This window comes from Microtus oregoni, unplaced genomic scaffold, assembly GCF_018167655.1.
Source record: "Microtus oregoni isolate MIOR12 unplaced genomic scaffold, Mior012 000019F_ref0000042, whole genome shotgun sequence".
Lineage (NCBI taxonomy): Eukaryota > Metazoa > Chordata > Mammalia > Rodentia > Cricetidae > Microtus > Microtus oregoni.
Window position 1 is genome coordinate 20,645,001 of NW_024543078.1, and position 27,500 is coordinate 20,672,500.

The window sequence follows — 27,500 nt, forward strand, 5'->3', positions numbered from 1 at the left end:
AGTTAAAAATAATACTTCGTGTATCTGGACAGGAGGATCATGAAAAACTACAGAGCGTGATATTTTCAATTTCATGAGTCGACTATTAATGAAACCTACATTCTTGAACTGTAAATCTGTTTTTTTTTCCCCTGAGTTCGACTTTTTAGATTTCCCATTCCTATTAAAAAAGCTAGATCTCAAACTTAAATTTACGTTCTTTTATTATTTTGCCTATGTGTATTAAACAAATCCAAAATGTAATGGTTACTACAAAAATAAATGTAATCCCCGAGGTTGATCAAAGATTTAATCTGACCAGATGGAGCAAACTTGAGAAAGATTCTGACTTTCCACTCTGTTTTGCAACAAGAAAGGCTGAATTTTTTTTCTTTCTTCCTTTGTTAGAGAAGCAGAGATCAGGCCATCCCCAGAGAATGAGCAGGTGTGGTCATTTGAAGCATGCCTGCTTATATTATAAACCCGCATAAGAAAAGTTGGAAAGGATCTGCTCAACAGTTTTAATGTTTCACCCTAAGTCCTATTTATTCAGCCAAGAGCTGACCGGGTTGGCAGTAAAATATCTAGGGGTCTACCCAAACCTTGAAAATCCTTGTAGGTTTTTTTTTTTCCTTCTTTCTGTTTTCTGTAGAAGGTGAATAGGTGAGCTTTGGTAATCCTTGCCTCTGGACAAGCATGGAATTTTTTGTTGTTGTTGCTCATACTTGGTACTAATAAGAGAGCTTACCTTCCTGTCTGTTGATGAAAAGGTGACAATTTCTTTTTCTTAGTTTATTATGAAATTGGAGAATTCTAAGGAAATTTTTGAGAAGCAGCAAATAAAACTTTTTCATCAAAATTTTTTTTAGTTTAATTAGAGTCCAGTTACAAAAAATTGTGTGAAACACTAGAGCCAACACAAAAAAGAAATTCGGACTTTTGGTTTTGTCAGTGGGGTAGGGAGAATTGTTCAATTGTAAAATTTGTCCTGGGGTAAGGACACAAATATTGTCTGATACGTTTTTTAAAGTTGGTTTTGTGAAAATATAAGAGATGCATGTTTCTCAAGCAGAAGGACTTCTCAGTGTATATTTTTCAAGTGACTGAGTGAAGCTATTTCCTGCTGTAAAAGACACCCTTGGGTGGGTGATGACCTCAGAAACTACACTGACAGTTTCTCATGTTCTAATTCACCTTCGCAAATCCACGGCACATTTTTGGCCTAAAGTAATGTCACTCTGTGACATTTGCGGCAAGAATAAAAAGGACCCCCCATAGCAACCATCTTTATTTGAGTCTTAAGATCCCAAGGCGGCTGAAAGAACAATTGAATAAAGTTGAGGGTTGGGAGGCCTGATTTTCTTGTTCTCTGTGAAATGAAACTAGGCTTTTTTTCTCCTTCCCTTTAAAAGTAGGGTCTGCTAGGGGATTGTCGCTGTGTCAGAGCTGTTGGGGTGCCGCTGCTGATCACTTTAATTACGACAGCTAAGGAGGATAAAATTAAAAGTAGCGCCATTGAAGCAGTGGAAGAAAGCTTGCCTAGATGGCGGTGAACTGTGAAATATAAAAATTGCATACCAATACATTTTTATGGAAAGGAAACAAGGAATTACATTACTTATTCTAGAAGAGTTTGTCCGGAACTCGTCAAGTTTTACTAGGGCCTCTCTGTGTAGCAGATCATAGACCATTTCAGCACGATAAGGAAAACGGCAAACTGAAGCCTCGAGACATGCAGTGAAAGGCTGAATATTTTTCAGTGTCCAAAGTTATTAGCTCTGGCCCAGCTTCTGTGTGATACTTTCTGTCTGATTCAGCGAAGTGCAGGCTCCTTGGCCTCACCTCTCTCCCAGGGGTTTTTTAACTCAAGATTGGGACCCAGGTTTTAAATGAACATAAACAAATTAGTTCGCATCACCCGTCTTCCTGAGTACTTGAGCAGACCGCAAAGAACAAAAACTTGTAATATCACAATAATAATGGGGTCTCTGAAAAATGCTAGGTTATGTAATCCATTGGCTAGATCACTGCTTTGAAATTTCAATGACACTAAATTTGTTCCTTACTATGGCAGTTATAATGTGTATGATGCTAAGCAGTGTATTAAAGTTTGATTCAGTTTCTAGCAGTCAAGGTGCCGGTAGATATCATCCGGCACAGTGACAAGCAGAGGCAAAACATACATTGCATGAAAACACACTTGCATTTCTTCAGAAGGTTGTCGTAGCAATACACATGGGAAGGGAGGCCTCCCAAAATAAGCTTCCATCAGACTCTCTCTGTAGCACATTCATTGTTAAAAGGCAAGATAAACTCTTGAGCCATTCTAACTCTGTGGACGAGGCAAGTGTCTTAGAAACAGTAAGGAAGTACTTCAGCTTACTTGGGTTTATGTAGTGAAAGTAAATGGAGTAAATGTGTCCAGCTTCCCTTTAGTAATGGGGACCTAACTTGCTGTTCCTTTGCACCTCAGAGAAAAGACCTTTTCACAAGTAAACTGATGATTTGCTTGGGACAGCAGGTCAGTCCTTGTTCATGTGTAGCTGGTCAAATAGACAACAAAAACACATCTCTGTGCTTAGATTTAGGCAAAACATGATCAGAGATATTACCAACATACTTGAACGGTTTGCCCAGAATGCTTTACAAACTAACAAAGTGTTTTGGGCCCTACTCTCTCTGGTCATGTTGTCTTTGGACATGAACAGAATAGCCATTTTTAGTAAATATGGTAAATTTCAGAGATTTTGTTGTCATCTGTTGTTTAAATATCACCAAACAAACTGACTGTGTGTTTGTTGCCGGGAACTGAATGCAAGGTCTCATACATGGGAAGTAAATGTTCAGTAACTGAGCTGGGTCTCCAGCTCCCGCGATCCGACGTTTCGTGGCACTTACATATAAAAGAAATCGTTTTGTTTAGAATAAATAATCACAAAGAATTGATACAACTGCAAGTTTTTCCTTCCTGACTCTTTGTGGGGATGGGGAGCCGTGGTGCTGGGGATTGAACCCGAGCTTTTCACAGACAGACAAATGCTCTACCACTGAGCTGCATTCCCATGAATTTTATTTTCTCAGTTGGTTCTTATGGGTGAGAAAGCAAACAATACAGATATGCCATCCCACTAGAGAGCTGTGGGCCCAAGCAGGGTTGCCTCTGTGGTATAGGGACATTAGTAGAAAAGTAAATTAAGGCAATCTGATAGGGAACTAGAATTCTGTCAATCAGGCTCAAGATTTTGCGCTGTGTCTATAAACTTTGTTTACTGTGGGGTTTTATGAGTTGTAACCTGCCCTTGCCGTCTGTTAATGAGGCTAAATCTTGCTACTTGAGAATTGAATTACAGCACACCTCTGGGCTAATGGTTATAAACAGAAAGTGCCATTAGGGCTGCATTCTGATTTGTTCATTTGCATTTTTCTATTGTGTTCCCAACAATAATGGGTAAATAAGTACAAACAAACAATTTACATGGAAATTGATAAAGTGCGGTGATTAGTATTTAAAGTTGTTTTTATTAATGACTGCCTACTTTAAGTCCCACTCTTAGGGAGCCCTCAGCAACATTCAGGAGGTTGTAGCTTGTGAGAAAAAAGTAGGTTCCCATTTTGTACTTGGAAAGGTAGAATCGTTTATTTTAACTCAGTTAAAATGACCAAAGACTACTTCATCTTAGTCTGAATCATCATATCCTAGCTCTGTAAGAAGTTATTATTCATGTAATGAAATTGGCTTAAATCTCATTGCCTGCGGCATATTAAATCATGGTTTTTATTAATGCTCCCACTCTCCTTAAGTTTGAAGGAGACAGGGTTGGTGAAGCTCAGCTCTCTTAGCTGGTTATGTTACTTAATCTTTTGGGATTTGTTTTGTTTTTGTTTTTTGTTTTTTTAGTATTGTATTTGTTTATTGGGTTGGGATTGGGGGTTCATGCACATGCCACAGCATGCTTACGGAGGTCAAAAAGCAATAGTCAGAAAAGGCAGTGTTTCTCCACCCTGTGGATTCCAGGGATCCAGCTCAAGTGACTTGACTTGCCAAACCATCTCACCTGCCTCTTGACTCTGTGCTGGGTGGATTGGTTTTTAGACTAGTTATTATATAGCCCAGGCTAGCCTAGAATTTACATTAACTAAGGCTGCCCTTTAATTCCTGATTCTCTTGCCTCCATCTCCCAAATTCTGGGTCTGTAGATGTGTGCCGCCACATCTGTTTTTAACATTACGTTTTGGGGATCAGCTAGTTTAACAGTTAAGAGCCAGGGCTGTGGAGTCAGGCAAACATGGGTTGAACTATTGGATGTTTCAGTGTGTGGCACTGGGACTTGAAGCCTGCTGCATTCGCTTAAAAGGGCGGGATTTAAGGATTAAATGAAATAATGATTATAAAGCACTTAGTACATGAAAACTCAGGAAATAGCAGTAATTATCACTAAAATATCATGGAGCCCCGTCTTTATTTATTCATAGTGTATTTTCAGAATTCAGAAAGACTGATAATAAGTAAAAGGTTTTATATATTATTTTTATGTCTTCATTCTTACCCTGCATGTTGTAGATTCCTCTGCTTACAAATGAGCTTCTTTCCAAAGGCTAAGAAAATTTCTCTTGAATATTAGACCTCTCTTTTGCTTTTTAACTGTCCTACCCCAGGAAGTTACCATCTCATCTCCCCCCTCCTCTATGGTTCTTATGTTAAAATAACGCTTATTACAAGAGTAGTTTGTTTGCATTATAGAAAATTTAAAAGATCACTTTTGAACCAGAGTATTGCTATGTAACCCAGGCTCACCTCAAACTCCTAAATCATCCTGCCTCTGCCTCCCAAGTGCTTCAACTGGAGCTGTAAGCAGCCTCAAGTGGCTACATCGCACATATTGAGCCCAGGGGTTTCCACCGTAACAACTTTATATTTTCTCAACAACTCTCGCTCTCTCTCTATGTCTGTGCGTGTATGAGTGTGTGTGTGTGTGTGTGTGTGTGCGCACGCGCGCACAGACACGTGCACTTGAGCTCAGACTTGTGAAAAGGTCCCCATGTTCCTTGCCAGTCCGACCTTTTCTCTGTGAACAGTGGGATCAGATTCACCCTTCTCTGCATCATGAAGTCTCTTCCTTGATGTGTCTAAGCTAGTGTGTAATCCTGTTTGTGGAGGTTGGTTTAGGGGCTTCTCTCTTGCTGTGCTGTTTGTTCTGTTCTCTGTCCCCTGTGTTTATGGATGAAATGAAAGTTAGAGAAACTTGTTGGGTTCACTTTAACATTTGGTATAGAACTTTATAAGTAACGTATACACAATCATACCTAAACACACATGGTACACAGTTGACCCAGTGTTAATGACAGTAAGACCAACCTCTGGATTAAAGAGCTCTAATTTCTTACTTACATATGGTCTCTCCATGTGTCTTTTTACTGTGCTCACAGTATTTGTGAATTATGATACTGTAAGTTCTATATCATATTGAACTATAGTTTCCATTCATTCAAACATGACTTCATTGATTCAGTTCATTGTGGCCAGTGTTCTTTTTGATAGTTGGAAGTGTGTCAGTTTGCCTACTTAGAACTTCTTAGTGTGTCCCTAGGCCTACATGACACACCCATTAATCTACTCTTACTAATTTAATGATGCCAAGATCTCTTGATTTTTAGCTAAATCAAAATAAAATATTTTTAAAGAAGTACCCAGATTTGAGTTCCTCCTGTCTGGTTTCTGCCTTGTCCACCAAGCTTGGTTGCCCCTTTTAAATTTTCTGAATAATTTTCAACATTCACTATAATAGGTTGTGTTTGTTTGTTTGTTTGTTTGTTTGTTTTTAAGACAAGGTCTCTTTGTATAGCCCTGCCTGTCCTGGAGATCTATGTAGACCAGGCTAGCCTTGAACTCACAGAAATTTTCCTGTCTATCTGAGTGCTGGGCTTAAAGGTGAACACCACCAGCTGTACTTTTTTCTTGAAGGCCTTAGATGTTCATGATCCACTGGTGTTCTTGTTCTCTTCTCCCACAACTCCCCCGTACATAATTATAGATATTCTCCAGGTTTCGCGGCGGCCTCCTTGTTTCTCTTCAGGCGTCCACGTATTCATCCTTCACCACTGTAGCCATGGCTTCCCGTCTCTGGAGCGTCAGACCCACTGCTAAGACCTTTACTCAGCAAGTCCTCCTCAAACCCGCTCTGTCTTCCCTGAAACACTGGCTCTTTATGATTTCTCTTAGTGTTATCTTTTTATTATAAGTCCATAGTTATTGTACATATTCAGTTTTAAACTTCTGGATCCACAACTCTAACCAAAAATTGGTACAGAAATCAATTCTGTCTCAAATATGTTTCTTGTATTTCTCTTTTCTGTTCCTTTTAGCACTTACTCTTCCTGAATGTCGCTATAACGCCATTGAGCTGTTCATAAGTGTACTAATTCACAACTTTCTGGTTCTTCTGTGTTAATCTATAGTACATACTATTGCTAGATTAATCTTTAATTTCCCTAAGCTTTAAAAAAATGAAAACAAACAACATAAAAAAGCCAGCACTCCAAACCACCTTGAGTGGTTCCTGCTGCTACGGTGTGTTTTTCCCTCGTAGGCTTTGTCATCTTAGAACTGTGTCGTTCTTACCTCCTATTCCCACATGCAGTGATTGCCATAACCAGACATTAATCTCTGTCAGTTCAGATTCCACTCATTCTTCAGGCGCAGTGCAAGAGCCATGATTCCTTCTGTCTGCCCCCCAGCCAAAATTATTGCTTCAAAGTTATAATGAAGTTATTACTTTAAAAAATCTTTACATGTGTGTCTTACTTTTGTCTTCCTCCTGCTTCAGAAAATGCTATGACTAAAGCGACTCAAAGGAGAAAGGGTTTGTCTCAGTCCACAGTTAAAATGTAGTTCATCACAGTGGGAAAACCCAGGCTACAGGAGGAGCATCCAGTAGCTGGTCACAGGGCAGCCTTGAGGCAGAAGAGAACAATGGGTGAATGCTTGCTGTTCCTCTCCCCTTCTTCACTTCCACAGTCCAGGTCCTAGCCAGGGAGTGAATGGTACCATCCTCAGCGGGTGGCTCTTCTAACTTCAGCTAGTGCACTCAGAATAATCTCCTGGGAATGCCCAGAGGCTCCTCTCCCTGGTGTCTCTAGGTTCTGTGAAGGTGACAGGTAACACCAGTCATCACTCACATGTGCAGGACACTCTACCCACCAGTGCAGGGAATGCGGCGGTGTCAGCCCAGGCTTAGTAGGTCGAAGCTAGATCTTGACAAATGAGTAAAGTTAAATAATATGAGAGAACCATGGTCCAGAAAAGGAAATGATGTATTCAAACCACAGGCGCATGTGATATATAAGTTTATGTAAGCAATTTGATGTGGACAGATGTTTTATGGAGGTTAGGAAATGTTAGAGAACAGAGCCTCCAAATATGCTAGAGCCAGATTATTGTAGGGTTTGCCTTATGTTATAAACTTTCAAGTTTACAAAGCAGTTTCCCATTGTATTGGCACCTCTCTCTCCCTCATCCTCCCTCTTTGTCTCTCTCACATACTCTTGCTCTCTTTCTCTGTGTGTGTGTGTGTTTACATGAACACTGAATGTATATGTCTTGTATGTGCATACAGAGACCAGAGAAGGCATCAGGTATCTTATTCTATCATTCTCTACCTTAGAACCTGGGCCTAGAAAGCCCCAGCAATTCTCTTGTCTCGGTGCTGGGGTTGCAGACTGTACCTTCCTTGTTACACGGGTGCTGGAATCCACTCTCAGTCCCCTAGTAGCATAGGGTTTTATCTGCTGATCCATCTCTTGAGTCCCTGCTTACAGTTCTTAATAACCCCTTTTAAGTACTCAGCAACTGTCCTACATATTTGTTGTAAGCTTTAGTAATTTTAAATTCAAAAACTTTATTAGGCTTTATTGTTAGTTTTTTCTTATTGTTCATGTAGGAGGAGATGTAGCAAAAAAGAATTTCACATCACCATTACGCGGTTGTTGGCAGTTTTTAAGTTGGAACTGCTAACTGATCTACTATCTTCACTCTTACTATATGGAAGAAATACCACTCCTCTATTTGATCAATATCATGTAGCCGTATTTTACAGTATCAAGGCGTCTTATAGATAGTGCTCAGTACCCTTATTAGAAAATAGCAAGTTAAATATTATTTGAAAAGCACAATTAATTAAAAGTCTATTCTGATTATTATGACTTCCTTCTCTAAGTCTGTTCTTTTATTAATAATTTCTGCCTTTTCTTTAATAACATGTATTGCCAAACATTCTTTAATTTAAATTTGTGATGGCCGTTTTAATACAGTGATTTGTAAATGTTTTAAAGAGCTGGCGCTAAGGTGTCTTTTAAGAACGGTGTGACATCCCGCTGATGCAGAGCATGCTGTTTATAATGTGGGCCAAGCACCATGCTGTAACCGGCTCCTATCACGATGATCAGATTGAAAATGAAATTGCATTTCTGTCAATTACTGAGCTGGCAACTGTTCAATATATCTTAGCAGCAAGATGAAGAGAGACGTCGGCAGCTGAGAGAGAGGGCTCGTCAGCTAATAGCAGAAGCTCGATGCGGAGTGAAGATGTCAGAACTTCCCAGCTATGGTGAAATGGCTGCAGAAAAGTTGAAAGAAAGGTCAAAGGCATCTGGAGGTGAGCTAAAGAATTTTGTAGAATATTCTACAGAGAACCCAAAAATCTTCAGTGGACCTTTTAGCACTTATTATTCTTACTTCAAAATGTTACATCAAAACCGTAAACTTTCTAGCCTATTGATACTTTTTTTAAGCTAAAGAAAGAGCAGTCAATCAGAAGAGAATTGTTAGTATTTCCAAGTCAACTTTTTGCCCTAATTTTTAATACAAGCGTCATTCTTTAGCTTGGATATGGGGACACAACCCTGTAATCCTGGAACTTAGGATGCTGAGGTGGTTTCAAGCTTGAGGCTGGTCTTGGCTGTATAGTAAGACCCTGCCTCAAAATCCAAAAGGAGAATGAATAGGAAAGGGGAAGAGGGGAGGAGGAGATGACACTTTTTTAGCAGAAACCGCGTACAGAATGTGGTTTGTGATATCCTTTGGTGTCTCACCGTTGGACGAGTAGGTGAGATGCAGTCGCATCCTTCACGTCTAGACTGTGGGACTTGCCGGGGCTGAGCTTTTCCACAGGAAACTTTGCTTGGGTTATGCTGGAGATTGAGCCCAGGGTCTAGCGCATGTTAACTGTGCATTTTGCCACTAAACATCACCACCAGCTCTAGGACTTTCCCTTCGAATGAGACCTCATGATATTTTGTGCTCATGAGATGCTCAGCTGGTAAAAGCACTTTGCACCGTGCCTTCCATCCTACACTCAATCCTTGCCATGTCCATGGCCTAAGGAAAGAATCAATCTCTATCCTTTGTCCTATGACCTCCACTTGTGAGCTCTGTTATAGTCATCCTCCTCCATGCACACACAAAATGAAATGCAAAACATTTTGACATAGTTTTAGCCAGGTGCAGTGGTATATACTGGGGTATATATATATACCCCAGCAGTGGAAGGAAAAACTAAGAGCATCAGGCCTCGGCCACATGAGACTCGTATAGCCCAATGTGTAAAATTGTTGCAGTGTTCCATAGCAGTTTCCTTTAGGTCATTTCTACTGTCCTTACTCTGAGAAGAATATCTTCAGTATTTGCAGCTTCCCCAACCTCAGCACCCTGCACGGATCTCCTGTCTAAGCTGTAGTAATCAAGGCTGTGAGCAGGAGAAAGACCTTTAGGAAAGGTAGAGTGAAGGTCTTCCTGAAATTCAAACACGCATGCATACGCACTTGCCTTTCTGGCAACTCTAGCCACTTATCTAAGCCAGAATTCAGCAAGCATCTTAATGTGGGCCAGAGTAAATAATTTACACTTGCAGACCACCGGATCTCTGCCACAGCTGCTCGACTCTGCCTGTGGAGTCTGAAAGCAGCCTTGAATTATATTTGAATGAATGGGCATAGCCCCTCAAAAGCAGTGGGATGAATTCTGCCCCTGTTTGGTAGTTTGCTGGCCCTCATATAGCATATCCAAAGTTCACATGGATTCATAGGAATCCAGTTCCTGTTAGAACTTGGGATAGTGTGAATCACTAAGTGCATTGGGCCAAAATAAAATCTTAAAGATTTCAATGATTATTTTCATCTTCTACTAGGACTATCTATAATATTTATATTGTATTTCCTATCCTTTTTTTTCTGAGACAGTGTTTCTCTGTGCATTTTTGACTGTGGCAGAACTCATTCTGTAGGCTGCCTGAACTCACAGAGATCCGCCTGCCTCTGCCTCCCGAGTGCTGGGATTAAAGGTGTGCGCCACCATGCCCAATGCATTTCTGATAGAAAGTTCTGAATTTTATGGAGACCTTGTTTGAGAATATTTTTTTAAAAGGTGAGAAACTTCTTTCTGAATCTATTTTTCTGAATGTATTTTTTAATGATAACCTTGGATTCTTTTCTTGGCATTGTAGATCATCCTTTTATCATCAGATATCCTGGGTTCCACTCACCTATGAAAAAGAGCGTAGGGTTGGCTCAGTTGCTGTGCTGTAGTGGTGCACACTGCCAGGTTATACAATGTCAGCCCGTACCCTCGTCACATCCTATTGCATAGCTGCTATCTCATGTCCTGCACATGGAACACAGAGCACAGACCACACTGGTCTCTCTTTCATAGTTATGTACTGGATCTCTCCTTTTGGTTGTACTCACTAGCTTTTCTATGGTTAGCCATGAAGACTGTAGTGATTGATGTGTGTAGATACTTAGATGTGGATGTAGTATCTTTCAGTACACATATGCATGTGCACACACACACACATAAACATGTACCTGAGTTCTGCTCCAGTGCATTTAAAGTATTCTCACAGGTTGCTGAGATGTGCTGAGAAGAATTTAACGTGCATTTCAAAACTGGTTAGTGACTAGCAAGTAAAACCTCATTCATAGGGTGAGCTGATAGAAAATCGGTTTTTAGTTTAGTCTTCCCAAACAGTAATCATTTTATGTAAGTCTAGCAATACTGAGTTAATCCATCTAGATATTATTGATGAGTGGTAATATAAGTGGAGGATTCATTTTTTCTTGAAAGAATATAAATGGCTCCCATTTAACATGACACAGGACTTTGTGCTCTTCACCACTTTCCAAAGCAAACCATTGTTTAAGATTGATTGAAGTGCTTGCCTCGCCTCTTACCCCTTCCCCATAGCTCAGAATCCAGTCAGTTTCAAACCTTGTTACAGTTCTTTTAAGTTAGGCTTTCCGTCTTCAGGTGATAACAGTTTCCAACCCAGATTGCTCACCTCCAGCTTTTTTGTTCTCTAGTACAACAGCTGGGTCAGCAGTTGGTCCCGGATGATGCCCTTGCCTGCCCAGCGCCCTCTGACCCACAGGCCCTTCGGTGCTTACATTTTTTTTCACGTAAAGATATGAAAGTGTAATCAAGAGCATTAGTGTAGGAGTCATATTGAAGCCTAAAGTGCTGTTATTGCTGCCTGAGAACTGCACACAACTCACAGTTACAATCAGATATTTCCACTGAAAACTACGTACTCTTGTGAAACACCACCCTTTCTTCATCTCCACCCACATTTAGACGGCCATTCCGCCCCTTTGAGCTCTGGGTTCACTCCAGTCCTGCCCTTCAAGCCTTACCTTCTGTTATTTCCCTTCAAGTATGCCTCAGCAAACTGGACAGAGCAGACCCTAGCTTTCCTCCTTCCTGCCTGTAATGCCTTCCCCCTCAGTCAACCTAACTTAGGTGTTCCTACTTCCAAGAAAGAAATCCTGATGTCACTGTCAGAGTAATCTTTGTGTCTTTGGAATTGCTCTGTACCTTCTTTTTTATCCCATAACTCTGGTCCTACCTGGTATTATAGTCACTTTAATGTGTTTGAGTAGAATAGATGTCTTTAAAAACATCTCTCCCAGCATCTAGCACAGTGTTTTGCAAGTTATCTAACAGAACCCTGTAGACCTCAGCCCTGCTAATGCTGCGACCCTTTAATACAGTTCCTTGTGTTGTGGTGGCCTCAGCATTAAACTGTTTTCATTGCTACTTCATAACTGTAATTTTGCTACTGTTATGAATCGTAATGTAAATATCTAATATGCAGGATATCTGATACGTGACCCTCCCCCCCCCAAGAACCACTAAATGTAGTGGGGGTTTTTTGTTTGTTAGTTTGTTTGTTTTTGGTTTGTTTTGGTTTTTTTTGGAGTAAAAGAATGAATACTGAATTTTGTACTTTGGCTCTAGATTAATTGTGGTTAGTAATCAATGGTGACTGATTGACAGCAGCCAAGTGTAACTAGCTCTCCTGAAATCATTAATAGTTAATGTCTCTGGCACAGATCACTGCAGAAAAGTGTTTGACTACCTTTTTAGCACTTGGAAGTATTTGCTAATTCATTTGCTAAGCTACAGAATTATTTGGAGAAGTTTTAAGGACCGTGAAGTGAAGGTATTCACCTTCAGGAAACGGGTGAAATAGCTGTGTTGATCAGAAAAGAGCTCTCAGCTGACCGTGCTTAGGGAATATAGCCACACACGTAATGCTTTAGCTTCTGCTCCAGCAGCAATTTCTGTATCCACCATTCCCCACCTGCCAGGAGGAGGCCCTTCCCCATCTTTTTTCTTTGTTGTTTTCTTCTTATAACTGGCTTACACAGTGTATGGGAAGTCTGTTAAATGTTAACTGTATTAGAACTCCTGGTGGCTACTTAGAAAGCCAAAAATCAAACAAGGATGTGTTTGTGTATTATATGTATTACATATAATGCATTCTACATATAATGTGTATGTGTAATAAATGATAAAAATGAACCAGAGTTTTGGATGTTTTTTCACTAAGTCAACTTTATTTCCATATATTATTGTATTAGAGATTATTAAGTAGGTTATACAATAAAACACAATGACTTAATGAGTTCAGTGATTCAGAGACAGTGGGTGGCAAATTGTCAAAACTTCTACATTTGCTTTAATGTGATAATTCAGCTTTGACATAGGAATGTAAAATATAACTGTTAAACCAACAGTGGAAAAGTGACTTGAACTGAGTTCTTAATTTGCTTATCTTTGTCATTCTTCAGTTTGAGAAGCTGTCATTGAAATAGTGGTTTTTCTCCTTTAGGGTTGAGGACAAAGGGTATAAGATATAAATGATATACTAACATTATTGCTACATGTTCTTACAGATGAAAATGATAATATTGAGATAGATACTAACGAGGACACTCCTGAAGGCTTTGTGGTAGGAGGTGGAGATGAACTTACTAATATAGAAAGTGACCTTGATACTCCCGGTAATTTCAAATTATAAATGTTTTGTGTCCTATTGCATGGCAAAATTTATGATTATATTTTTATATCTCATCGATAATAATTTATTTTGTAGTCTCTTTACATCGTATGCCCTCACCCATTATTTAGTCAAATCCACCTTCCATTAATTTTTATGTTATTTTGGTTTTGGTTGAATTTAGTTGAATGTTCGGATAGCTTAACATCGGTATAGTAAATTGTGACATAGGCTCTAAGTTTCAGTTGATAGGCATTCGGTAAGTGGCTCCTCACTGCTTCAGGACTGTGATTGCTGTCGTATACCACATGCGGAATAGCTGTGGGATAGTTCAGATCTAAAGATTCTACTCAGAATTAGTAACGGCAGCACGGGGTATGTTGGTACAGAAGGCTAAGGTAGGAGGATAGTAAGTGCGTTCCAGGCCAGCCTGGACTACATAGCAAATCTGAGGCCAACCTGGGCTTTAATGTGAGATTTTTCTCTCAAAATAGATAGTCTTAATTGTATTACTTTGCAAATTTCTTGCTTACTCTAAATATTATCACTGTTTTACATTGGCTGAACAATTGATTACAGTAGGCACTTTGAAAGCTCTTTGTATAGACTACAGTTAGATTAATGTCACGTCTTCCATGGGTCACACAGCAGTTCCGCTTTACTCTGCTGTGAACTATAAAAGAGGCTTCCTTCAGTGTGTGTTCTGTAGGCCTTGCCTTCAGAATAGCAGCAGATAGCAATCCAGAGTTGTATATACCTAAGTGGCTCCAGCCATGTTTCTCAAGTTACAGCAGTAAAGACTGGCATTCTCTCTAAACATGAAGATAAGTGCCCTGTCCTGCACGGTCAGTGGGATGACAGCAGCCCTCTTCGGAACCGTTGGCATGTCCTCGCAGGTTGACCGTTCTTTGACTTCTCCAGGAAACAGCCGTGCAGGGAAGGAGTGCCTGAGGAAACTCAGGGCTCTTGTCAGTACCTCCCTTGTGACTCAGTGTTAAGACACACTCCTACTGTATAGCAGCCAGAGACCAGTATAGTTCAAGAAAATTCTGATTTTTAAGGAAACCATTTTTAATGTTTAGCTCAATATTAAACTACCCTTTTAGTTTTTTTTTTTTATTTTTGTTTGTTTTATGTGTATGGGTCTCACAGGTATGTCTGTGTACCATGTTCTGTGGTAGTGCTTTGGAAGCCCAAAGGAGGCATCAGATCCCCTGGAACTGGGATTACATCCAATTATGTGCCTCCATGTGGGTGCTTGGAATCGAACCTGGGTTTTCTATAAGAGCAGCCAGTGCTTTTAACCACTGAGCCATCTCTCCAGCTTCTTTCTTAAAAATGTAGAATTTGTCTTTAGTTTTCCCCAAGAAAATATTCTTATTGTTGCCTACCTGTCCTTCCTTTACAATTACAGAATTCTTTCTTAGAAACTGAGCAGGGGAGGAGAGAAAGCAGAGAGAGGGAAGAGAAGTCTCAATAACCTTTTACTGTTGAGGACTTGAAGATTGACTTCTAATTATGTAATTATAAAATTAGTAAAATCAGCAATGTATATCTCCTTTTAAAGTAAATTGGAAAGTTAGGGGAAAGTAGCCATTTCTTAGGTAATGTGGAGAAACTAGCTACCATAACTTTTGTGGGATAGTTTTAAAATCTGGCTAATTTTAATCATGGCAAGCTTGACTCTTACACTTGGTAAAAAATATCTCTCTGAGATGGGGAGATAGTTTGTTCAAGAAAGTGCTTGTGATACAATCATGAGCCTCTTAAGTTCTGATCTCCAAAAGCCAGATGTGGAAGCCCCTTTCTGGAAGTCCAGCACAGACAGGGAGCCGCAGGCAGGTCCCTGGAGCTTGCTGGCCAGCCAGACTAGCCCAGGGATTGAGTGCCGGGTTCATGGAGTCAGAGACAGTCTCGACAATATCAGATGCTACTAAGGAAGACATCCAGTGTTGGTGTCTAGCACACAAGCAAGTCCACACATGTGTACACACACACACATTGCACGCGTACACAACATACACAAAGAAGTAACTAATAAAAAGGAAAACTACGAAAATTCACCTAAAGAAAAGCATGCCTCCATCTCCTGTTTGGGGTTTCTAGGGATCTTTGTTTTGTTCTATTTGAGCCAGACTCTCACTGTAGCTCAGGCTGGCCGGGAACTCCCAGTGTTAGCCTAGTCTACCTGGTGGCTCTGGTAATCTGCCTGCTTCAGCCTTCCAGCTGCTAGGATTATAGCATAACCCAGCTTTTTCCACAGCCGACACGGCTCTTCAGCGTGCTATAAGTGGAGGCTTTGCAGTCCATAGCTGTTGTTATGATAATAAAAAATAGGAATACAAGCTGGAATCTGGAAGCACACAGAAAATAATATAATTTTTGTCCTGCTTTATTTTCTCCAAAATTCCTTTTTTAATATGTGTATAAAAGTCATAATGTTTTAATAATAAATTGTTCAATCTTTATCTTGGTTTGACCATAGTTCATCAGATATTGTTTAAAAAAGAAGCCTGGCAGTATAAACTGAAAAATTTGCATGAAAGCAATGATAATGGCATTTAATAAGAATATTATAATTAGAAAAGTTATTAATCTTTGTGAAAAATACCATTCTCCAAAAGTTGGCATGCCTTTTACAGCCATTTTATTTTTAAAAAATCACTTTGTGTTTGATTTTTAAGTAGAAATATTTGTTTCAACTCATTTTTGAACCACTTTATTATTAGAGGTTAATGTACTTGGTAAAAATAATTTGAAACTGTTTCTTTGAAAAGTTATAGCCATAGTTTGGTTGCCTTCCATTCCTATCTATTTTTAACACATTCTAAAATCATGATAATCTTTATTATATTTCTGCTATTTGAGTAGAAAGTATTTGCAAACATATGCTATTTTGATGCTGGGTATATATGTACACATGGATTCTGATACTGTGTATGTTACCAAGATCATATTAATACCATGTTTCAAGATGCTATTGCATGTGTAAATTTAACATACTAAAGTAATTAAAATGGTAGAGTAATATAATTTAAATATAAGTGTCAGGGTTTGTTAGTGGCAGGCACCTGTAATCCCAGCACTTGGGAGGCAGAGGCAGGAGGATCACTCCAAATTCAGACCCAGCCTTTTCTACATAGTGAGTTCCAAGCTAGCCAGGAATACAGAGAAATTCCAATCTCAAAAAAAGTAAACAAAGAAAGCATCTCTTTATTATCTAGTTTTTTGTTTTATTGTGTACTATATATATATAGTTATATCTATGTGTATGATGTATTTCTGTTTTTCAGGTAATCGTAATAAATAATACCTATAGCATAACTTCGTTATCTTTAAACATGTTGACATATTTTTAAGGGATTAACCCTGAAGGTGAAATATAGCAAAAGAGTCCTCTATGTGTCTAGTCTGATGTGTTGTCTTAGTCCCGGTGTCTTTTGAAATTTAATCTTACTCTTATGATGTCACTTAAAATTAATGGCCTGTGCATCTCAGTCCTCTTATCTGTCACTCATGGTATTTGCATGTTCGACAGAACAAAATAGTAAATTGGTGGACTTGAAGCTGAAGAAGCTCTTAGAAGCCCAGCCACAGGTGGCAAACTCGCTCTCCAGTGCTTCCCAGAAAGCTGCAACTGATATCTCAGAGCAAAAGGTAAGTCTTGCTAACTCAGCAGCTGCCTTAGCTGCTTCACCCTAGAGAGCTGCTGTCTCATCTGCCTCAAGCAGTTCCAGGGCATACGAAACTGTTCTTGAACTCTGATTTTGCTAAGAGGAATAGTGCCGAGAGAATTCTAGAATGGTTTTCTGTCTAAATCTTTCACCCATGCAAATGAGCAGTTGGTGTTATTTCTAAGACTCTCTGATACCTGAACATAGTAACGTGATTGAATATAGCATTTAAAGCGGTGTGTATGAAATTTGTGCCATTGTGACTCTTATCTGCTGTAGCATTTTAGACAAAGTGGCCTTGTGTGCGTGTCATTATTGTTATTACAGCCTCTCTCTATTGTTGCCACCCAAGCACCCCACCTCCTTCCCCCACATTCTGTCATTAGCATTTCTCCAGCTTTGGGGACAGCAGTCCTGTGTAACTTTTCACCCACCTGCAGACTGTGGGGATTGCCCTGCTGACTGAGAGGATTTCCTCCCCCTGACAGAGCCGCTTTGAAGCCCCAAAACAATGGCTCTCATTGCTCTCTGTAATGTCTGTCTGTAATTGGTGATGAAAGTGTGTGGTGGAGGAGGCAGAAGACTTTTCGTCTCTATCTCTGAATAAAAGAAATCCTGGATTGGGTCTGGTGTCTTTTTTTTTTTCTTTTTCTTTCTTTTTTTTTTTTTTTTTTTTGCGTTCAATTTAGCTTTCTGCTCTGGATTTAATGCAGAATGAAGCTTGCCTAAGAATAATACAATGGATTGAAAAGGCTAACTGAATTAGTGGGTTTAGAGGAATACATTTGTAAAGTGGCAGAAGTTCCTAGTCTTAAAAAGGTTTCTTAAGATGGGATTTGCTGGCTAATCATACTGATATTTTAGCATGTTGCCAGCCCTAAAAATATTAACCATGTTTGTTTATCTTAGTAAAGACTTGAGTTTTAGACTATTGAATAATCATTAGAATGACAGTTAAAAAAAAATCATACTTTAAGAAATTAAAGCCAAAAATATTTGTATCTTAATTATCTAGTTAAGATATTATAAGATTGATCATAATGATAAATACAGCAGACAACTTTTTGAAAAATTAAACAGTTGTTTCATTTTCATAAGTTAGTCATCTACATATATGAAACTGATTTTGTTTACCAAAAAGCTCTTTTGTAGTAATTTCTAAAGTTATCCCAACAAAACATAGACTTTAAACAGATTGCGTTTGTATGAGTCTTTTTAGTTGGGGATTTGAAAATGGTGTTTAGAAAGAACACACAGCGTCCATCTGCTCCCTTGCAGCTTTCAGCATTGATTTGGGTTTTTATTTTTTTTAATAAAATGCAGTTTACACATTTATAAATGAGGCATTCTGTGTTTGTGGAAAAGGATAAACTGTTACCTTCCCTGGAGGCTTCTGTATCCCAGGCCTCCTTGAGGCTAGAGAATAGGCCATTGGAGGGCTCCCTCATTACTGATTGTCTCAATGCAGAGGAAGGGCAAAGTCTTGGTAGCTTTTGATAACCAGTTTCAGCATTCAGCAGGCTCAGCTATTAGTCATGCATCTTAGCCTTTCCCTATTTACTTTCAAAACACTTAATAAAAATAATAAAAGATTAGGTATAAAATGAAATATTTGTTTGGTACACAGCACCTCGGTATCTGCAGCTTCCACACATTGCAGGGGTTCAGTCTTCTGGGATATTTCTTGTTGATAGAACCATTTGAATTTGTTACCAGTATTAACATAGGAAGCTCCAGAGAAGATAATTGTAGTTTCCTTGGCTCTAAAGGGCTTACTTACAAATCAGGCTTCGGAAAGGTATAGCTGATGAAATTCCGTTCCGTAGGGTAGTGTTATAATCCCACCTTTTAGCCTCGCCCAGCGTTAATAGTTCATCTGAATGGGCATAAAACTGGAAACTATTTCTGCTTGTCATACAAGTCCTAGGACTACAGACAGACGGGGCAGAGTCGTGGGGCAGAGGAGGTAGCATAGCTTCTAGCGATGCTTATCAGCAGTGGAAGACACAAGGGCTTGTGGTGTCTGACACATCAAAGTCACCAAGGGTTTAGACCATGTGTCCCAGAGTTTTTGCTGACTGGCCATAGAGCCTGCTGTTGAGCTATTTATAGTGTTTTACAATGCTGCCAGATAGCGTAGAAACGTCAGTGTTACCTTAAACTGGTGAAAATCACCTCCCTGGCTTGTAATTCCTTATTCTGAACTATCGTGCTGTTTATCCTTTTGCTTTTAGAATGGCGTGGAAGATGTTCGGACTGAGCGATTACAAAAAGCAACAGAACGTTTGAGAAATCCTGTTGTGTTCAGCAAGGATTCTACAGTCAGGAAAACTCAACTCCAGTCTTTCAGTCAGTATGTTGAGAATAGACCAGGTAGGAACGCTTTCAGAACTGTCTCATGATGTAGCGGTGCTTGACTGTAGGTGTATATGTGTGAAATACAGAAATGCTGATAATGTAAAGCCACGTTTCAATATATAAATATCAAGCTTTATAATAATTTTACATGCCTCTCCCCTTTTTTTAAGAGATGAAAAGACAGAGATCAATACAGGAAGATACAAAGAGAGGAAATGAGGAGAAGGCAGCGATAACAGAAACTCAGAGGAAGCCATCAGAAGATGAAGTACTTAATGTATATTAATTTTTTGTGTGGTTTCATGATTGCTGATAATTCCAAACTGTATGTGGAAATAGTGCCTTTATTTGTTAAAATGAGATGTTAGGTTTTTTAAGATGTCAATCTCCAGTGCATTCAAAGCAGTGTGAGAAGGGTACGCTGCTGAATTAGTCTGCAGTGTGGTGATAATTGTCAGATAAAAAAAAAATGAAATTTTCTGAGTTCCACAGCCCCAGCTTCCTTGAGACATTTCCATCAGGGCACTTCCCATAAAGAGATTCCAGTATTGATCTACCGGGAGGATTTTAATTATTACAATAGCAGATACCGCAGGGCTGCAGTCAGAGGGAGAAGTCACATGAGACCCGCTAGAATTTCTCAGCCAACCCATTTTGTTGGCTTGGGTTAATGGGTGTTCAACCTTTCCATTATCCAGATCAGCCGTGAATTACTAGCTGAATGATGTTTGCATTAATATAATATATATGGTAATTTCTTCACTTAATTAACGGGGAGGTTCAGCTCAGTAGGGGTATGGGCTGATCATGTGTAAAATTGATTTGTGAGGGAAATATTTGATAGACCGCAGGGAGAAAGCTGCTTTTGATGGACAGCTGCGGGACAGAAGCAAGGAGAACAAGTTTTAACTTGAATTTTTGTCTAGAAAGAAGCACAGCTCTCTTTAGTAGTGTTACTTTTGCGTTATCTACAAATGTTTGAATGTTTTCTTGTTAAAAATTATGTTTTGGGAGATTTTAAAATAATATAAGTGCAACTTGAAGTTAGCAGCAGCATTTTGGGGCTGTAAAGGTGCTCTGTTTTATGTTTTTCACCTTTAGGAGACCCAGAAAAGTCTTAAGTACAAAAAAAGACCACTGGAGAATCTTGAGAAAGCATATGGCATAGCTTAGGGAGCTGTAGACTATTTGCCTGTGCGGTGTGTGCTCGAACTGAAGAAGTCTGATGATTGGCTCACTGCAGTACTGCACTGAGTACTGCAGGACTCACAGATCTGATTATGAAATTTGTACTATGCAGTGGAGTTTAGTGTTTGCTACAACTTCTGCTTTTATGTTTGTCTTGTCTGTAAACTGCGATGTTTGTATCCCTTTGGATGGGACTGGAGACAGAAAAAGTATTTTTAGAAAATGCTGTGCTGTCTAGTAGGTGAGAAGCATCCACCGGGTTATTCCTAGTTTTATACTTACCAGAAGCACACATTGAAATAGAAGCCTATCCATTTTGTATGAATCTTTAAACAATATAGTGGCATTGTATTCAGTGACTACAAGATTATCAGATTTATGATTTTCTGAAACGTTTTAACTTTAAATTATCAGCTCTCATAATCAATTTAACAATTGAAAGTCAGCTATAAACTGAATGCAGTTTTTAAATAGTTCAGAAAGTGTGAACATTATAAGTAGAATTGATCGTGTTTATTGACCATGAGAATGTATAATAACTATAAGTCTCATTGTTTAAGGAGGGCCTTAAATACAGTCTCTCACAGCTTGCTTAGCGGTCAGTGTACTTTTTGGGCTGGGAAAGCATTTGATAGGAGACTGCCACTTCTGTCTCTGAATGAATAATGCTTTGCATATTGATGACCACCAAGCCATCGGTCACTACCTAGAAATGTCAAAGGGTACACGAGTTGCAAGGAGAGCTTTTTATTTATTTATTGTGACAGTACCATACATACATATACGAAAATTAAAACTTAGAGTTATACTGGAATTCAAATAAAACTTAGAAGATCACTCTTAAATTGTGGGTGAAAGTACAAATTAACCAGTGAACTAGTTGAATTAGATTCTAAGTAGCAATGTATAGCCTAAAGATTAGTAGCATTTCACCTCAGAGGTGTACAGGATCTGTCTGGAAGAAAATAGGGAAATACCGCAAACATTGTTTCCCTTGGTTTCTACATTCTGAGACAGCCTCATAATATAGCCCTGGTGAGGCTGGCCTTGAACACATAAGCACCTTACCTGCCCTTCCTCCTCCTGGGTGCTGGAATTACAGGCATGTGCCACCATTCTTCTCATCTTTTTATTTTTTAAATATTTTAAATGATATAACTCCCACACAAGCAAAAAAAAGTATCTTTTAAATTTTTTGTTTGTTTCTACAGAAGATATCTAGATAATTTAAGGATTAACTTCACAGTAAAGCCCTGCTTCCATAAACTTGGCTTTTGAATGAAAGATGCCCTCTAACAAACACTCAGGACAGGGAAAATTCCCTGCCTTGTCCGTGCTTAAATCCCTGGCTTCGTTCTAGGAAGCGGCCATCACACTCACTGTTAACTTTTTGTATCTGGCAAATCTGGGTGTAAATTTATAAACGTAACACCGAGCAGCTGCAGTGTTCAGTCTTTGCAACAGTTTGTTAGACTTGCTGCATATGAAAGATCCTAAATCACAGGCAAGGAGTGGGGTTTGGGTACTAAGGTTGATTCTAAGTGTGTGTTCGCTTCTCTAGGTAAGTGCTTTACTAAGTGTTTGTAGAAAGGAAAAATGCAACTTACAAGTGATTTTTCCCCCTTCCTGTTTGTTCTCGTTAACAGAAAGGGTTCAAAGACACCAGTCAGTATGTTGTAGGAGAATTGGCAGCACTGGAGAATGAGCAAAAGCAAATTGACACCCGTGCCGCGCTGGTGGAGAAGCGCCTCCGCTATCTCATGGACACAGGTACGGTGCCCAATTACACTGTAAACAGTTTTGGCAAATTGAGCGTTCACAAACTCTTATAGAGTTTTGGAAGTGTGAATCTTTGAAGCCTGAATGTTCAGCAAAACTGCCTTGAAAATAAAAAGGCTGCGATTTGCAGCCACCTCTCTGGGCCCTGGTGATAAGAGTGCCTTCATGGGAAGTGATAACTCGCCCTGATACCGTGTGAGCCAGCACTATTGAACAGTGTGCTCATCCATGCAGGGTTGGAATACACATCTGTGCCTCATTGATATGCCACTGCTTAAAAAAAAAAGTAGATCTTTACTGTTCTACTGATTCATTGGGGGAAAAGAAAGATTTGGCCAGCTAAAGCCATGTACTGCGTGAGGCAGAGTGGTGTGCACAGGGGATGGCTCCGTGGACTAGATCACTGAAATTTGAGAATACTATCTGGTTACTGATGCTCCACAATTTTTTTTTTCAAGAGAACAGGTTTTTAAAGGTCTGAAATACTTTATGTTGTAGCTGCATTTGAAAGGATTAAAGTCTATGGCAAGGTTTGTAAAGATGGGTGAACGCAGCAAGTTAGCTCCTAAGCAGAGGGCGGAGTGGCATTTAATGCTGATTGCCAGTGGAGATTGTATAGATCTAAGAGCACAATAAGCTATTGGAAAGGAACTCTGTGCATGTGCACACGTGTGTTCCTTTAAAATGCTCCTCGTCCAAAATGATAACAATTGAGAATTAAGTTCAAACCCTTCACAAAAAATTAAAGGTAAGTTATGTCATGAAAACCTACCAAAAATGAGAGTTAAAAATCTATTCCAATTAGCTGGTTTAGCTTTTCGATTGTTGTAAAGAACAGGGATTTAGCATTGGAAAGCTCTCCTGTGCCTTCTTGCCTGCTTTCTTACACTGTATTCAATTATAAAACTTCTCCAGAAATAAGCTTTTGTATATGGGATATTTAAAAATGTGTGTTTTAACGACATTAGAAATTGGTCACCTAGGGACCCTGGGCGTCTTCACACTATTCTGTGGAACTCCCAAGCTGCTCCTGAGGCCCCTTAGATCCTGCCAAGCCAGTAGTGGCCTCAGAATTCCTCACTTCTCTGAGTGAACTCGGGCTTCTTAGAAGACTTGGGAGAAGAAGTTCTTCTATTTAATATTTAAAACAGAAAGCCTTTGGGAGAAGTAACTGCTGACACCTCTCATGCTGATGAGGGCACAGATGTAGCAGGTACTCAACACAAACCATGAACAAAATTCAGACCACCAGAGTTCTGTCTTGGTCCTTCTCACTGCACCAGAGGAGCCAGATCGCGTTTATCAGTACCCTAGCAAGTCATGTGTGTATCGTGTGTGTCTTGCCTTTTGTATGTGCAGTTGTGCAGAGTAGGCACACATCTATAACCCAATATATTGTTTTACATTGATAGTTTTCTTTGGTTTCTAAAGGACTCTAAATCTATTAGCTATGCTACTATAAAATATAACTATGTGATAATATAGCATCTCTAATATTTTTGAATGATTTTAAGATGACTGATGACTTCCTGTTTTGTTGACAAGTGGATAGAGAATGATTTGCTGACTGTACTGAATAAAGCGTGGGTTACAAATGGAGCCGATACCAAGAGCCTTGCACCAGTAGTAAGAAAGTGGGAAGTTCTGTTTTCTCTCCCTCGTACATGGAACTAGTTTATTGAGGTTATAACCAAAAGAAGCTCACATTCTCCTTCCCAACCCGTGTGTCACCAGTGGAACTTGGAAATGGCCTTCTTTAGTTTTAGCCAAAGGTTATAGACTATAGATTGATTCTAGAATTCCTTTAGGGATTATTATATCCCTTATTCACAAGACAGAATTTTATCATACAAGGTCTCTGCTGTAGACTCAAATGAAAACTGACCCAACTTGATAAGCTCCAAAAATCACCTTGGACTGTAATAAGCCTCCTCTAGCACAAAGAACGTATTAAGATAAAAACTAGTTAGTATATGAAACACAGCATAGCATGCTAGAAAGCAAAAGCAGCAAACTGTCTTTTTTCCTCTCGGGGTTCTAGTACATTCCAGCTTTCATTCGTTTGAGCAGTACATCTTTGCTGCTGTGTTAGAGATGCCGGTGTACTTTCTCAATCTCAGCCTCAGAAATATGCTCAGGCCCACATGGGGGAAATGATGCGTGTGAGATGACCTTGGCTCTAGCGAGGTAGCTCAGTGGGTAAAGGTGCTTGCTGAACAAGCCTGACAGCCTGCAGGGAGAGCTGGAAAGAACTGTCTCCACAGAGCTGTCCTGTTGCTGATGCAGCAGCCCTGTGTGTGTACGTGTGTGTGTGTGTGTGTGTGTGTGTGTGTGTGTGTGGCACACACACACAATATCAAATAAAATAAAATTAGATACAGCTTGAACATGGATTTTCAGATTTTCTAGCTCTTGATTCCAATCTCTTTTTCTATCATTTTTTCATCCTCTGTCTTTTTTTTTTTTTTTTGTCTTCTGGGAGTCCTACTACATAGCCCATGCTAACCTAGAACTCATAACCTTCCTGCCTTCCTCGGCCTTGCAAGTGCTAGGGTTATGGGCATATGCCATCATACTCAGCATCTACCATATCTTTTTTTACTGGGAAATATCTCTTTGTCTACTTTTTCCTATATACCTGTATATACTGGCTATATTCATTATTTTACTGATTAAAAATGCACATGATCTAAAATTAGTCATTCGAAAGTGTGCAGTTCCGTAGTATTTAATGTGATCGCAGTGCTGCATGGTTGCTGCCCCTTGTACACCTTTTGTCACCCAGGTAGAAATTCTGTGCTACAGTAACTCCGTTCCTTCCTTCCCAAACCCAAGAACTCTTTGCTGTCTTGTTTCTGAATTGACTTTATTCTAGATGTTTCATACAAGTAGAATTAACAGTCCTTCTGTGCTTGACCTCTTTAGTTTAGTGTAGTCTCTTTGCAGTTTGTCTGTGTTATTGACGTGTTCTGGGTCTTCATCTTTCTCATGGTTGAAGAGTCTTTTAGTGTCTGTATACATGTCCTGTCTATCTGTGAAATTTGAAAATCAAAATACGTTTTCCAAATGAAGCTCTGTTATAACTAAATAATATTAACAGTTGTCCTGAACCCTACTTCCAAATCCCTCAAGCTGAGCAGCTCTGGGCTTTAAGGACTTCATTTCTGAGAAGATGGGGGAAGGAAGAAACTGGATGGAGGCCCAGACTGCTGGACCTTCTCTTGGCGTGTTTACAGGCTGCTCTAACAAGGGGAGAGAGCCTTGGTGGGTCACGCAGCAAGATGAGAAGGCGCCACAGGTGAGAAGCAGTAGCTGGGAAGGCCGGTAGAAGCAGAGGCAAAGCAAGCACAAGGCTGTGTAGAGTGATTCCTGTCAGGCTGCTCGGTTAATCCAAGACTGGGGATAGTCGGGATTCACTCGTTCCTGCTCTCTCCTTACCTTCCTCTGCTCTCAGCAAAGCTTATTAGAAATAGATAGTCAATATATTCTAAGCTGGCACTGTGTGTAAGTTCTGCACCCATGAATCTTCCAGCAAGTTGTAACCCTGGTGGATGCTGTTTACAGCGGGGATCCTTAGACTGGGTGTTGCAGGTTATGTTACTGTGGTGAGCACTAATTCCTTGTCATCTCTGATTGGTTTCCGTTTGACAGTCATCATATTTTCTTGCTTATGAAACCATAGTGTTTTCACCCAGTAATGTGGGAAATTTTTTAGGTAATAATATTTTGAAGTTAAAAATTAAAGCTATGAGGGACCTTTAAGCCTTATAATCTTAAATTATGAGAAACTGGATCATGATGGCCGCCTTCAATCCCGGGCCAAATGGAACCGATTCCATGGCTTTTCCTAGAGCGTTGGCTGAAAACACCCAATGGCCATTTGAATACTCAGAGGGAAAAAATGAATTTAAAAAATACTCTTCTCTGTGGCCTTCTGAATTTCTCTGTCTCATCTTTTGAGGGTCCACATGTCATATTAAACTGTTTCAAGGAAAGAAATGGGCACTGTGTGGTGGCTCCTAACTGTAATCCCAGTACTTGGGAGCCTAAGGCAAGATCACAAGTTGTAGGTTGCGCTACATAGAGAAACCCGGTCTCAAAACAAAATACAGCAAAAAAGGGGGGCAATTGGACATACATGTGTTACTACTGCTAACTGGTCTCTTGAAGTCACCAGAACTATGCACCATCTCTGCCGAAGCTGGCAGTGGTGGCAGTAGTCATCATGCTTGTACGCTTGTCCCTGAGAAGTACGTGAAACACTATTTCTTGTCTGTCAGCATCCCTCTGCAAGAGTGTCTGGTAGTAACTGGGAATCACATTGTTCAGGGAGGAAACCGAAGCCGAGAGAGATAGTGGGGAGCAGGAGTCAAAACTACACGATGGCTGTGACGTCCCGCTCCCAGAAGCACCTCTGGTTTCTCTAGGGTCTGTTCACATTCAGTGGATCCTCTCCATGCCATTCATGATTTGCAGGGCAATTCAGAAGAAACAGATCAGTGTCCATTTAGTTCATGCAAAAAGATGCTTAAGCTGAGTGAAGCAGGCAGATCCTAAGTTCCAGGCCAGCCCAGGCTACCTTGTCTCGGGAGCAGGTGGGGGGAGGGGAGGACAAGCAAAATAAAATGAAAATGAAAAGCACTTTGCTGACCCTTTTGACTCCCTTGGGATGGACCAGACCTGCGCTCCTCTTCACATCGCTTCTCTGTCCCCCATCAGTGTTCATTCAGGAAAGCCACACTCAGAGCATCCTCACTTGGAGCAGGCAAGGAATAAAACTAACTAAAAGAAGCATACATCTCCTGCTAGTCTTTAGGCTGGCTTTGACTGTTACAGCCTTCAGAAAATAGTTCCGCTCTCTGGTTACTCATTATGAACATCGAAAGATGATTTTCTAAGGTATTTTTAAAGTAAAGACCAATTAAGGAGATGGCTCAGTGGGCAAAGGCACCTGCCAGCAAACTTGACAACCCAAGTTCAGTCCCTGAAGTTAACATGCTCAGAGGAGATAGCCAACACCCCAAGGTTGTCCTCGACCCTCCACGCATGGCCGTGCTACACACATTCACACGCACAAACTAAATAAATAAGTGTGATCAAAATTTTTAATAAAATTGAAGTGACTAACAGCTAAATCAAAGAAATTGTTTTTATATTAGTAGCTAATAATTTTATAATTGATACATATTTG

The 27,500-nt window shown here is 39.8% G+C and overlaps 1 protein-coding gene across 9 annotated transcripts in view; it reads left to right on the forward strand.

Moving 5' to 3' along the window:
* Window positions 1-27,500, forward strand: part of Ehbp1 (EH domain binding protein 1) — a 264,215-nt gene that overhangs the window by 202,396 nt on the left and 34,319 nt on the right. For 3 of the 9 annotated variants that reach the window (XM_041668952.1, XM_041668955.1, XM_041668957.1), the window contains 6 exons: window positions 8,483-8,630; window positions 13,207-13,314; window positions 16,849-16,967; window positions 19,219-19,357; window positions 19,513-19,619; window positions 22,177-22,300. In XM_041668952.1, the coding sequence (XP_041524886.1) occupies window positions 8,483-8,630; window positions 13,207-13,314; window positions 16,849-16,967; window positions 19,219-19,357; window positions 19,513-19,619; window positions 22,177-22,300 (745 nt within the window). The remainder of the gene's footprint in view (window positions 1-8,482; window positions 8,631-13,206; window positions 13,315-16,848; window positions 16,968-19,218; window positions 19,358-19,512; window positions 19,620-22,176; window positions 22,301-27,500) is intronic. The other 6 variants (XM_041668954.1, XM_041668956.1, XM_041668958.1 and 3 more) reach the window with 4 other exon arrangements.